At 33.1% G+C, this 15,020-nt stretch overlaps 1 protein-coding gene across 8 annotated transcripts in view; it reads right to left on the bottom strand.

Moving 5' to 3' along the window:
• LOC145296688 (ras-related protein Rab-3) overlaps nucleotides 1-15,020 on the bottom strand; it is a 411,003-nt gene that overhangs the window by 212,155 nt on the left and 183,828 nt on the right. The window contains exon 1 of one of the 8 annotated variants that reach the window (XM_080142656.1): nucleotides 13,057-13,193. The exons of 6 other annotated variants lie outside the window; for them this stretch is intronic. In XM_080142656.1, coding sequence (XP_079998782.1) covers nucleotides 13,057-13,059 — 3 coding nt within the window. In that variant the 5' untranslated portion in view covers nucleotides 13,060-13,193. Of the gene's footprint in view, nucleotides 1-13,056; nucleotides 13,194-15,020 lie in introns of those variants that run through there. One more of the 8 variants, XM_080142651.1, reaches the window with a different exon arrangement.

The following is a 15,020-nucleotide window of genomic DNA, read 5'->3' as shown; positions in this document are numbered from 1 at the left end:
ACTGCTTCCCCAACTGTACTGACGTGCAGAAGTTCAAGTGCAACGTGAACCAACATCTTGCTGCCCAAATCCGTACATAGTACCCCAGTAGTTGTTGCCCCTGATAGTATCCCCCTATACCAAAATGGCAATGTGCCTTGTTTGGGGTGAAAATGTAATAAAAAAATTAAAAAAAAAAAAGATTTGCATGTTTCCCGAAAGTGACTTAGTCCACAATACATTATAGTTTGCATTGCACTGTAGAGAACCTACTGTTGATTTTATAAAATTACTAGTAGGGCACCCACCATTGCCCGATCATAAAATGCGCTTAAATGATATTTTGATTAATGCAGATTTCATATTCATTATTATATTATATTGGACACAATATATAGAAATGATTTAAAAAGTTAAAAAAAAAAAAAAATGACTTGTGCGCCACTACTGAGGATCGAAACGAAAACGTTTAGCTTACGATTTATTTTTTCTTCTGCTGTTAATGACTGAGCTATGAAGACATATTTGCTTCAAGGCTAAAAATTAAAACATGAACCAATAGCTATTACGTTATGCATACATATTCGTAATGCCGTCGTTTGACCTTCACCTGGCAAATTTAATATTTTTTCACTTTTGTACCGATTTTCCTGGGTTAAAACCCAAATATAAAGTTTCGCATGGGTTCAAATACCTTATATATGAAGTTTCATGTCTGTAGACCAAAAACTGTAGGTAAAGTTTGGTAGGCAAAATGTTTTAAACAAAAATCTATACGCAAACATAAATATATACAGAAAGAGTTTTGTGTTTACTATAAACTTTTTATGCAAATATTACGCAAGTATAAATCATGTAGAATATCTGCATGAATATAATTACACATAATAGTTAACTAAAGATGATAATTTCATAAGAAATTCTGAAAAAAACTATTAGGGAATTAATTAAAATAAATGTTTAAAAGAATATACAAATTAGCTAGATTGCTAGTAACTGCAATTCCACGATCCATATATAAGAAAGTTGTTTTTTGTTTTAAAATAAATAGAAAAAAAGGTTTTTAATATGAATATCAATACACAAAAAAAGCAAGATTTATAGGAATATAGATGGATTTTTATAAAATGGCATGAATTAAAGTTTAAAAGTATTATGGTTCAGTTGTACTCTAAACAGAAACATTAATTTTGAACGTGTTCCTGCCATATCAAAGAATATACCGTTGATTTTATATGCAGAACTTTTCTGCTTGTGCAATAATAAAACTTCTCAAATGCACTTGTGATGTTAGACTGTATAAGGTGTTAACGTTCCTTCTTTCATCAGATTTTTTCAATTATCGATACTTATTGAAGACATTCTAATTCAAAAACTAAGAACACTGCCAGACACAAATTACATTTATGTGAAATTAAAAAAAAAATCAGCCCAGCCATGTAGTAGTCCACAGGGAACGAACTCACACACACAAAGTTCCTGTCATTATATATATATATATATATATATATATATATATATATATACACTCTACGGCTGACTGGGATAGCTTCCGTACATTTATATCTGATCTACGCCTGCATTTCATGTTTAAAAAGGATGTGTCCTCTATAGTATCAGACCTGACCGAATGGTTAATTGTAAGCATAGACCGATTCATACCATCCAAAAATTTCCAACAAAAACCTAACAGCCAGCCATGGTTATCCCCAGAATGTACTGCTGCCATCGCACACATAAATCACTTTTTCCATAGCTACCAACGTAATAGATGCACTGAGATTAAAGCTGCTTTTAGGACTGCCAGCAACCACTGTAAAAGAGTAATAAAAAATGCAAGGGAGCTATATGCTCAGTCCGTAAAACCCAAAGTAGCTCAGCAGCGGCTTGGTTCCCACCAGTTTTTGGCAAATAGCAAACAGGATCCTGAACAGAAGCATGCGTTCTATCCCAACCATCATCAATGGACCTGAGGTCATCTCGTCAGCATCAGACAAGGCCAAACTATTTGCCAAGAACTTTGCAGCTAATTCTACCCTATGCGACCAAGGTCATCAACTCCCCGTATTTCTTCCTATAACAGACAACATGCAATGCAACATACAAATATCTGTGCATGAGGTCGCCAAGCTAATCAAGAACCTTGATTCCAGTAAAGCAACTGGCCCTGATGGCATTCCAATTATAGTGTTGAAAAAGCTTCAACCAGAACTTGCTCCCATACTTACAAAACTGTTTAAACCTTGTCTTAAGGAGAAGTGCTTCCCAACATCCTGGAAAACCTCATCAGTATGCCCTGTATTAAAGAATTCAGGTAATAAGTCATCTCCCTCTCAGTACAGACCAATAAGTCTCCTGTATATCATGAGTAAGTTGCTGGAATCCATATTAAATAGAGAAGTAGTCAACCACCTCAGCAGAAATAACTTTCTTAGTGACATGCAATATGGTTTCCGCTCTGCAAGATCTACAGCAGATGTGCTAACGGTTATATCTCATAGGATTAGTAAATCTCTTGACAAAGGCTTCCTTTTTAGGGGAATTGCTCTTGATATATCAAAGGCCTTCGATAAGGTATGGCATAAGGGCCTTATTCACAAGATTTCCAGCTATGGTATAACTGGAAATGTTTTCTCAATCATTAAATCATTTCTCTCTGATAGGCTCATAAGAGTAGTGGTTGATGGGCAGAAATCAGAGGCCCACAGTATTAATGCTGGAGTCCCTCAAAGGTCCATCCTGGGCTCAACTCACGTCCTGATCTACATTAATGATCTCCCAAAACACATACTTAAATCATTCGTTGACATCTATGCTGATGACACGACCATCTATGGCAACACATCTAAGGCCGTAAATGACAAAGCTCTCTCTGATTCTCTCTCCTCAGATCTTGAGCGCACAGTACAGTGGGGGAAGATGTGGCTGGTTACTTTTAATGCATCTAAAACCAAGCTCCTGTCTTTACATCATCAACGCTCTGATCCCCATCTGGCATCAATTGAAATGGATGGCTCTCGTATAGGGGAGGCTCCATGTTTTGATAAGCTTCTGGGATTGACCTTTACTCCTGATCTGAAATGGAACATGTACATCAAGTCTGTTGCCAAGGTCGCTGGAAAAATGGTAGGATCCTTCTACCGCTCCAGAAGATATCTCACTGCTGATGCAATTCTCTATCTATATAAAAGCCAAGTATGTCCAAGGATGGAGTACTGCTGCCACATCTGAGCAGCTGCTAAAAACAGCCTATCCTGCCTTGACAGAGTACAAAATAAACTTTGTGGCTTAGTGGGGAATGCTCTTTTCTCTTCCCTGCAACCTCTCTCCCACAGAAGAGACATTGCAAGCCTGTCATTGTTTTATCGTTACTTTCATGGCAAGTGCTCGTCTGACCTCCAATCTCTGCCCCCTCCTGCCAATCTTTCACGAAAAACACCCGTCTAGCTGAAATCACTGTCAAAGATTTTCCCCACTCTTTATCTGTGCCAAAACCAAAATGTAGATTCCATGAACAAAGCTTCTTTCTTAGAAGTGCACGCCAGTAGAACTCTGTTCCGTCTGCCTGCTTCCCAACTGACTACAACTTGGATATCTTCAAGTCCAACATAAACAAATTCCTGATGAACCGCCCCCTTAAGTAAGACACTTTATCAAATCTCCAATACTAACGATACTATCCCATTGATTACTGTACACACAATAACCCTTATCCCCGATTGGATTCCGGGCCTTGATAAGTGGTGACTACCATGTAACAAAAAAAAAAAATATATATATATATATATATATATATATGGTAAAAATGGTAATTAGTAAAACCTGAAGAGAGTGCTTAATACTATTGCAGAGCAAATATGCGTTTTATCTGTTCAGTTACATATGTTTTGGTTGCCGGACGATATTTACGATCCAGCAGCTTCGTCAGACCTTACAGAAATGGCTATTATTATTTGGAAGAACGAATTTAAAATTTTAAAATCGTTCTTCCAAATAATTATAGCCATTTCTGTAAGGTCTGACGAGGCTGCTGGATCATAAATATGGTCCGGCAACCGGAACATATGTAACTGAACAGATAAAACGGTAATAAAAAATAAAACGTTATATATATATATATATATATATATAATTATTTTTTTAAAATATAACACGGAAATTACATAATTGTCGATGCAATTTCCGTGTTATATTTTTATGTTATTGCTCTGTTTACCACATTGAGCTCTCATACCAGGATTTCCTCCTGGAATTATTCCATTATAACACTATATATATACATATGTACATATATATACATATATATATATATATATATATATATATATATATATATATATATATATATATATACATATATATACACACACACATATATATATGCACACACACACATATATATATATATACACACACACACATATATATATATATACACACACACATATATATATATACACACACACATATATATATATACACACACACATATATACACACACACACATATATACACACACACACATATATATATATATATATAAATGTTAGTTATGTGCATATTTATATATTTCTACTACAGGATTCACTCCTAAACTAATGAACATTTTTTTATGAATTATAAGGTTCCTATACTAAGCAACGTGGTCAGTAACATGGACTTTTTTTTCTTCGTAAAAAACCTTACCATTTAGTGGATGTGCTCCGAAACAGTACCTCACCGAACAAAAATATTAAAAACCAATGATATATACCTGTTCTGCGACATAGATATATATACATATATCCATACATACATATATACACATACAGTGGGTATAAGTAACCGATACAAAGGAAAAAGTTGATTTCTTTTTATTATGCACAAACAAAAATAACAAAGTTCTATTCTAATATATTTTTGTATGATAAATACAAATCTTGTATAAAAAATCATATATAATTACGCATTCACTAGATATCTAAGGTTCCAAAAAATATCCAACACAAAGACAAAATAGTTTTAATTAGCCAAATATTTGTCATGTGATGGTTCAGAGAGTTTCGTGAATCCAGATAACTCTTGACAGCATATTTTTTTGTTTTGATCAATTTAGTCGCACTGTGTATACAATGTCTAAAACTGGAAAATTGTCGGAAAAGACAAGAAAATCAATCGTTCAGCTACACATGGATGGTTCAGGGTATAGAAAAATTTCAACAATTTTGACTATCCCAATTTCGACCGTTGGTAACACAATTCATACACTGAAGTTATACCAGGGCACTTCAAATCTCCCACGTTCAAGGCATCCTTCCAAAATTTCTACCGTATGGCTCGACTTTTGGTCCGTGAAGTGAAGAAGGATCCACGAATAACTCGTTCTGATCAGAAAACATTAGAAGCATTTGGAACACGTGTATGCAAGAATACAATTAGGACAGTGCTTCAAAAGAAAGGATTCCAATCGCAGAAACCAAGAAAAACTCCTTTGGTAAAGCCGATTCATGTTAAGGATCGTCTGAAATTTGTCAAGGAACATTTGGAGAAACCTTCAAGTTTTGGGATAAAATATTATGGTCAATCGAAACGAAAATTTGGGTTATTTGGTCGAAATAGTGTAAGTCATGTCTGGAGACAGAAGAACTCAGCGTTTGACCCAAAGAATACCATCCCTACAGTGAAGTTTGGAGGTGGGAGTATAATGGTTTTGGGTTGTTTCTCGTCAGCCGGCCCTGGAAAACTTAACATCATAGAAAGGAAAATGAATTCTTAAATGTATCAGGCTATACTTGAAGATAATCTCTTAAAGTCTGCAGAGGATTTAAATTTGCTTAATGGTTGGATATTCCAGCAGAACAACGACCCCAAGCACACGACTAAAGCAATTACTACATGGTTTCAAGAGAAGAAAATAGAGATACTAGGATGGTCAAGTCAATCACCTGACCTCAATCCAGTTGAAAATCTGTGGTGAGAGTTGAAGTTGGTGGCATAAAAGAGAGATCTGAGGAATCTGACAGAACTTAAACAAATCTGCCAAGAAGAGTGGAATAAAATTCCAGTTAACATTTGTAACAATCTTGTAAGGAAGTATCCCAAACGTTTGGAAGCTGTTATGGTGAGTAAAGAAATAATATTTCTAAATACTGATACTGTTTTTTGTTTGTGTTGGATACCTTTTTGCACCTTAGATATGACATTTATTACTTAAGTCTCATCAGCTTCAATCAAAACCGAAACCAAAACTTACGAAGAATTCTTGGTAAAATTATTTATAAAAAAATAAATGACTTGAGTCCCATCAATATAATCGAAACCAAAGCCAAAACTTATGAAGAATTCTTGGTAAAATTATTTATAAAAAAATAAATGACTTGAGTCCCATCAATATAATCGAAACCAAAACCAAAACTTATGAAGAATTCTTGGTAAAATTATTTATTACAAGCATGTTCAGTGTAGCAACTATGTAATATTTGTCTATATAAATAAAAAATATTATATATATATATATATATATATAGTAATGGTTTCATTTGGGAATTTAAAGAAAAAAAAACGGTTTCTCTGTAACTCACTTGCTATAAGTATATTTTTTATACTACTATATAATATCATGTATTTTACCCATATTATTTCACATCAAACAATCTACTTGGGAATCAGATAAAGCCGAACATTTTGGATCTTTTTAGTTTGTATGCTGATTCCAATATGGAGTTCGAACATGGAAGAAGGTCAAGACAGCTAACACTTTATTAGTTCGGACAATATCAATAATACATTTCATTTATTCTTATAAAGAGCGCCAATTAATAATACCACCGTTTTACTTGTATAAAGGGGGTGAGGGACGCGAAGAGGAAGAGGTGATATTTAATTATTTATAGAAGATAAAAGATGGTTTTAAGACAGTTATGACTTCCTCTGACTAGCCTCAAGCCTCCCACCCACACAAGTTTCTTTCATTCGACACATACAAAATTATAGTTTAAGTAATGGACAATATAATTAACAAACAATATAATTTTTACATCATTTAGAAAACAAAATTAAAATATTTAGCCTTTAATTGAACAATCAAATGGAAAAAATTTCAAGAAAAAAAAATTTAATGTAGCATTGCATCGATCTATCGTTATGTACGTATATATATAAAAAATCAATGAAAAATGTTCGATCACCAATATTTTGAATAAACAGATAATTTTTTTTAGAATATTTCAGTAACGAATCCAGTAAACATTTTTTTTTTTTTTTTTTACAAAAATGACAATTCATGCCATTTTTGTTTCTCTTCCAAAACCATCATTCTAAATATACACTACAAATTCTGATATTCGATGTAGCAAAAACATTTAAAAAAAAAAAACAACAAAACTAAAAAAACAAAACACAAACAAGCGTATTGCAAAAATATGCAATTAAATTAAATAAAATAATAATAACCTTAAAATAATTAAATCATATAATTAAAAAAAATGTAAAAAAAAATCTTACAGGAAGAAAATGTTGCACGAACAGTACTAATATTCATAATTAATTTGGGCTATAAATAGTGACCACTCTTATGATATATATATATATATATATATATATATATATATATATATATATATATATATATATATATATATATATATATATGATGTGAAAATGGAAGCGGAAGACCGGAGGCTCGACGTTTCGCCCGTAGTATGCGGGCTTTTTCAAGAGGTGTGGTCACTCATATATATATATATATATATATATATATATATATATATATATATATATATATATAATTAGCTACCATTTAAAAAAAACAAAAGAATTTACTTTTTTAATTTTATTTATGTAGACACCTGAATGTCCTTGATATTACGTCTTACACATGTTTCGTTAAAAAGTCGAAAATCACTATGTGTGTGTGTGTGTGTGTGTGTGTGTGTGTGTGTGTGTGTGTGTGTGTGTGTGTGTGTGTGTGTGTGCAGACAGTAGTAGTAATTGCCTGTCAGGAGAATATTGGAAGAAGATGATGAAAAAGTTGGAGGAATAGGAGGAGGTCGTCAATGATTTAACAGAAAATACTAATTCTATACAGCTGAGATAATTACATAAACTACGATTTGCATGTTTCTTGGTTGCCATAAATCTGAATCATCATTTTCTCGTCTTTTTTTTTTATCCAACAGATCTGAATTAAATTTAATAGACATCCGTTCAAACACATAATACAATCTGTAAAAGGAAAACATTTTTGATTGACAATCACTGATTTTCTTAAAATTCTGATTCGTCATTCACCAAATCATCGAATCAAATAACCACGAGAAAACAATGTCTGAATGAAAATGAATTTTTCTTAATAATATTCTTCTGATTAAAAAATAACATTTTCAATTTCTGTTATATAAGAGATGCAATGGACTAAATGTTGAAATGCTTTTTATATTAAATTAAAAATGTAGTGAACAAAAACTCCCTACCCACCCACATGTAAGGAACGGGTTTCTCAAAGCCGCTCCCTCCGTTTTCCTTGTGTTAAGAACGGGTTTCTAAAAATTAATATTATTAATTAGAAAACCTTTCTTAATTATTAACTATTCTGGACTATTTAGAGTGATGTACTGAAAAAAGAAACAAACAAGTGCGATTCATTTATTTTATGTATACTTTTTACAAAAGGAAGGATACCACATTTTTTTTTTTTTCATGTTTGATGTCAAGGGAAAGATGAGACGGGGAAAGCCAAAAAGACGAGGAACTCTATGGGAATAATTATATTGATAAATGGTATGAACTGCCTATGATTACTTATTAAAGCGTTTATGACAAAAAGTTGTGGACATTAGGTTTGAAGACGACCGAGTTGTAATCAGGAGGGAAGCAGTCCTACAGCAATGCGTTCCACAGATGATAAACCCTTGTTTATTCTAAAAAGATATTAAAAAATATCCATCTTCTCACTTATAGGAAGATACATAATTTCAATATATATATATCAGTGGTGGAATAATTGTAATATTTTCCCGATTCCGATACAATTCCTGATTCTGATTCTTTATAAATCTCTAAATATTTAACTGTAAAGTTGTTTTTTTACTCCAATTATCGTAAAAACACATGCTAAATGTGCATATATTTGCTATAAAAAGACATTTGTGTGAGTGTGCATGCGTGTGTGTGTGTGGGGGGGGGTGATCTATTAAATTAAAATCAATAAATATCGATTACTTTATTATTACTACCAGTAGTCGAAGATTTGGTTTTCAACAAAATCAAATGAAAAAAGATAATTAAAGGAATCGTTTTTGGCATCGGAAAAGAGACACAAATTTTCCGATACTGATACTCCAAAATGTTCCGATTTTTCCAATTCTAGATTCCGGTTAATCATCCCAACCCTAATATATGTATATTGGAACAAAGTTCAAATAAAATAAAGAGGTCACATCTTCACGTGCACGTAAAGATCCGTAACAATATAATTATCAGTATTTGAAATCCAAATTTATTGATAATTTGTAATTATTCAGTGTCTCTCAGACTGAAACAGCAATAGATATGTCCCCATTTACTTGCCTCCCCCACGAGGGCAGAGTTAAACACAAAGCTGGTTTTAATGTACAGAAGTTACAACTCCTTAAAAAGGGATGCATTCTGGATTGAAAAAAAAAATGAAACTTGTCTCAGTCTAGAAGGATTTATGCCTCACTGATGAAATGTGATATCAGAAGAGATATTACACTTTGATCCTAGCCAAAAGGCCCATTCAATCATCATCATCATATTCGGTCTGTCAATTTTACATGCTGACATGTGCTGGACGGCTTTTAGAAATTGACTTCCAAACTAACCTAACTCTAGTCAGGTCTTTAGTTATCCTCTCTCTCTAAAGGTTGTTTTTATCGCTTCTTTCCATGTTTTTCTTGACGTCCTACAATTGTCCTACATCTAACTAATCCAAGAACTTTCATTTTTAACTTAAGCATGACCACTAAACAGACGGACAGAGCCTTGTACAGAGATGTATGGACGTATCTGAAACACGAGATGAAAAGTTGAAGTATTATAGGCCTCCAAAAGTACCGCTTCATACTTAAGCATGACCGACAGTTGAAGCTTCTGATAGAGTTACCGGGACATATCTAAGAAGAGATTCATTTATTTCGTGTCAATTATTACAAAAGCAAGGATTCTTTTTAATCCTAAAGAAATTATAGGTAAAAGGTACAGAATAGTTAACAAAGTTCCTCTCCCCATTCTTATATGACATAGGCGGTAGGAGGGGAGGAGTACTCTGTTAACTATTCTGTACCTATTCATGTATACACCTTTTGGGAAGATACTTGTTCATTAGCGTATAACTTGATATTTTGAAAATTAAATTAAAATAAGTGGGGTATATTTTAAAATGTCGGTGAAAATCCGTGGGAATATAATTATCAATATCCTAAATGGGAGGAAGTGATCGATGGACCTGGTAAAAAGAGGGATAAAGACCTGGTCAGAAATAAGTTACTTCGGAAGTTAATTTCGTAAAGTCATCCAACACATGCTAACATGTAAAACAGACATTAAACCCGAATATCATTATTATGATGATGATGATGATGATGATGGTGGTGGTGGTCATCATCATCATAATAATAATAATAATAATAGTAATAAAAGGAAATTTGATTCTTTCTTACAAATTGAAGGATTACTTTTCATCCTAAAGAAATCATAAGTAAAAACTACAAAATAGTTAACAACGCCCCCTGCCCATGTTAAGAATGAGTTTCTAAATAATATGGTTATTATTTAGAAACCCACTCTTAACATCAAGTGAGTGGGTTGAAGGCGCTTTGTTAACTACTCTGCATCTTCATCAATAATAACTCTCCACCTCTTCACTTATGGGAAAATACAACATGTCCATTAGCGTGTAACGTTATATTCGGAAAATGACATTAAAATAAGGGAGTTGTACCTTCAAACGTTGGTGGAAATCCATAGTATAGTTATTCACTTAACTTGAACATGTCTATGCAATCTATAATTATTCTAAAACTGACACACGTGTCTATTCAGTGATTCCCAGGCAAGAGAGACATCCGAGACATTTGTTTCATGATATTACTAGTCTTAGTCTTTTTTTATAAATACTATTATAGCATGTATTCGTCAGAATTGTATGATTTATCCCAGCTTGTTTGACTCGTTCATCTAATAGTCTCCATCGATTCGCTCTTTTGATACCTTCTAATGCAGCTTCCTTTTAAAGTAGCTTCTTTCCAAGAACTGCAGGCTTGTGGAACTCTCTTCCTGCTAACTGTTTTCCTCCTATCTATAGCCTTGGTCTTTTCAAGACCAACTAATAGGCATCTCCTGTCTTTATGATAATCATCTTTCATTCTTGTCAGCTCTTTACATCAAGTGGCTTCACGTTTTGTCTGGAGTGATTTCCATTTAAAATTAAAAAGAGAAAAAAATTATCTTTGAGATTTTGATAGTCGACCTCAAGTCAAAATTCAACTTGACCCAAGCTTCTTATAAAATATTTGCTGCACACAAGTATGTTTTTGCCATTATTTTTCACTTTGTTTATTTGTCATCAATATCCAACTCGGCACTTTACTTATGGAGGTTTATTTCTGAAAAATATTAATACACAATACTAATATATATATATACACACACACACACACACACATACATAGAGGGGGGGACAAACCATCAACGTTTCGTCTTTATTGTAAGATTTCACCCCGAAAAAGTCTTACAATAAAGACAAAACATTGATGGACATATAACTTGGTTTGTTCCTTTTTCATCTGTCTCGTCGGAATACTATTCCCATTATTCTCATCATATATATATATATATATATATATATATATATATATATATATTTATATGTATAAGAAAATATAAAATGATGAAAAATAATTTTAAAAATACATTATTTCCTAATACATCAAAAGTTCAAAAACAAAGAATATAGTGGAAGATTTTCTTATTCCATAGAGTATCAAAAATTAGGCCTTTTCCCGCCAGAGGAAATAACTAGCAAAATAAAAATCTAAAAATACTATAGAATTGCTAGTTAGCATAAGAATCAAAAACTTTAAAAATCGCCATGTTCGAAAAAGTTATTTAAAATTGTAGAACGATACTGAATTCGTTTTGGGAAAAACTCTTGTCCGTGTCCATAGCGCCTTTTCATTTTTGTGAAATGCAGCCTAACGTAGACCCCACAATAATGGCATGTGAAGGTCTGGCGATACCAGAGCCAGCTCCTTGAGACACAAGTATAAGTCCTAGTACTGAGAAATATCATTAGAAAGAGAGATAATTTGAATGTGATTGGATTCCACCTCAATTTAGATGCTTTGGGCCACCGACTCTTCGTCCCTGTCTCAACATTGTTAAATAGCATTTGGTCAAAATGAAATATGCATCTCCAAGTACTCTGGGCAATATAGTTTCCAAACAAAAGCGGTAATATGGGAGTTTATCTAAAAAGAATGATATGAGCGGTTTGTGATTTTATATGGCAGATGAGGATGCGGACGGACAAGATGAGATATTATCTTTCCTTTCATCGTCTTCAATTCTTCATCACTTTAAACAACTGCAGCGAAGAGATCAATAATAAAATGATCAAAGAAGCAGCTGTCTGGTCGACTACTGCTGATCACGGCAACAACTGTTGTGGAAGTTGGAGGATATAAGAGACAACACATTTCCTTTCTTTGTTGAGAGCATGAAAAATTTGAAGAAAAAAAAAAAAAAAGAAAAATTTTTTTTAATGGTGTTCTATAGGATTTGAACCGAACCGAACCGAACCGAACCGAACCAAACCAAACCAAACCGAATTTTGTTAAACTAAACCTAAAAGAAAAATTAGGTTAGGGTTAGTTTAAGGTTAGATTAAAAAAACAAAAAAAAAATTAAAAAAAAACATGTTGATTCAAATTCTGTAAAAGTACTAAATAAACAAACAAACAGACAAAAAAAGAATTCTCCACTCCCCTCACTTTGACTTATAAAACAAACAAAAAAAAATCCTATGAAAGAAAACTAATTTTTAAGAAAATAAAATATTAAAAACATATTTTCCTTACCATAATTTAAGGTAAAAAATCATCCACTATCACAAGAAGCACATGCACACAGCCAATAAGTGAGTGTCACCACCAGAGGGAGCTAGCCAATAAACAGAGTTGTTGCTGCTGCTGCTAAGTTTATTTGAACAAAAATCGATACATCCAGAAGATGGTTGTTAGAGAAAGGTGGAGGTGGCGGGAGTAGAAAAGGAATGAAAGAGAAGGAAACTGAGGAGGAGGAGGAGGAGGAATGGAGAAGAGATAGAACAAAAGGCAATTTCTATGATGGCAACACTTTATGATGAGAATATAGTATGCAACCAAATGAATATTGTTTTTTTTATTGGTTTGAAGAGGAAGGGCAAGAATCATGGTCAAAAACTCAAAAGAATAAACCATGCACAAATATGTCCGTATTATGCCCCCTCTCTCATATCCTTTAAAATATCCAAAAGAAATTGAAATCTTGAAAATATTTATTAATTGATGTACTGATATTGTATTGATAACATTTAACAAAAATTGGAGGTATCTGAATGATTGGGACGGTTTTCCACCCCATTGTAACCCCTGTACGTGAAACTGAACTGAATTAATACAGTCCATATTACAAACCCTTATGCCTAAAATTCATAATGATCGGTTAAGTAGTTTAGGATTGCATCTTGTACCATACACATATATAAACATATACACATACCTAACTTTATGAATATATTTATTTATAACATACACAAAATCATTGTTGTTGACTTAAAAAAAAAATGGGTATCATCACATTTTCAGATATCTATTTGTAAAGTTAACTATGTTTATGGTGCAGCATTCAATCTTAAATTACTTAACAGATCATGAATTTTTTAATACAGCTGTTAGCCACAAGGGTTCATAATAGGGGCTATATGACGTTTCTGAATTTTTGAGATAAGGATTGGTTATTCACATTATTTGGATTCATCGGATTACTGTTCTCATCTTGAGTGTCATTTTCAAAATGTTTCTGTCGATACAACCTCCAACCTTCTTTAGGTGTATCTCATTGAGCTCAGCGATGTGTGTTGAACTGGAGAATTTGGACAGAATTTTGAAGGGAACCTTTTATTTATTTCACGGGGGTAGCATGCTCTTGTTCTGTCAGCCATTCAGTTATTCACAATTGTATTTTTTTTAATTGTGAATTACTTAGAAACTCTATCCAGTCATGGCTGATGGAACAAGAGCATGCTACCCCCGTGAAATAAATAAAAGTTCTGTTTGAAATTCCATCCAAATTCCCGAGTTTCGTCAAGATACACTTGAAAAACGTTGTGAACATCACACTCAAAGATGAGAATAGTAGTCTGATGAATCCCAATAATACAAATGGGCTATATTAATTTAGTTTACTCCTTACAACAACACCTCTCCTAAAAACACACAACCAACACACCTGAACTTGTCCCATGACCAATTCCCTAATTTCTAACTCTGGGTTATGCTTATGCATTAATGTTGTCTGTGACTTGCAATGTGTCAAATGTAGTAACTTTTACATAGGTAGCCGCACCAGACTTTAACACCTACACATCAAGGAATACTTAAACACCCATATCTACTCCTTGTACAAACATATCATCTCAAGCAACAACACCCATCAGAACATCCATATCAGCATCATTATCCCAGTTAGAAACCTTGGTAACATAAGGATTTTGGAAGCACGTCTCATCTCTAAACATAAACCTACCACCAACAACAGACGTGATCTTAATTCCCCTTCATTATATAACTACTTCCTTTCATAACCTTTCTACGTCCCTCCATTATTCTACCTAAATATTTTTATGCGCCATCAATCATAATCTGAAAATATGGTGCTTAATGGATTTGTTGTATACAGCTAATTGAACATGTGGCTTTTATTACTTATAGCAAAAGAGGGAAATTGCAGTTTTATACTGTTCATAGCAGTATTAATATAGGTTAAATTGAAGCATTAGCTC

Source organism: Euprymna scolopes, chromosome 17, assembly GCF_053919585.1.
Source record: "Euprymna scolopes isolate OS-2025 chromosome 17, ASM5391958v1, whole genome shotgun sequence".
NCBI lineage: Eukaryota > Metazoa > Mollusca > Cephalopoda > Sepiida > Sepiolidae > Euprymna > Euprymna scolopes.
This window is presented reverse-complemented; position numbering and strand designations above follow the sequence as displayed.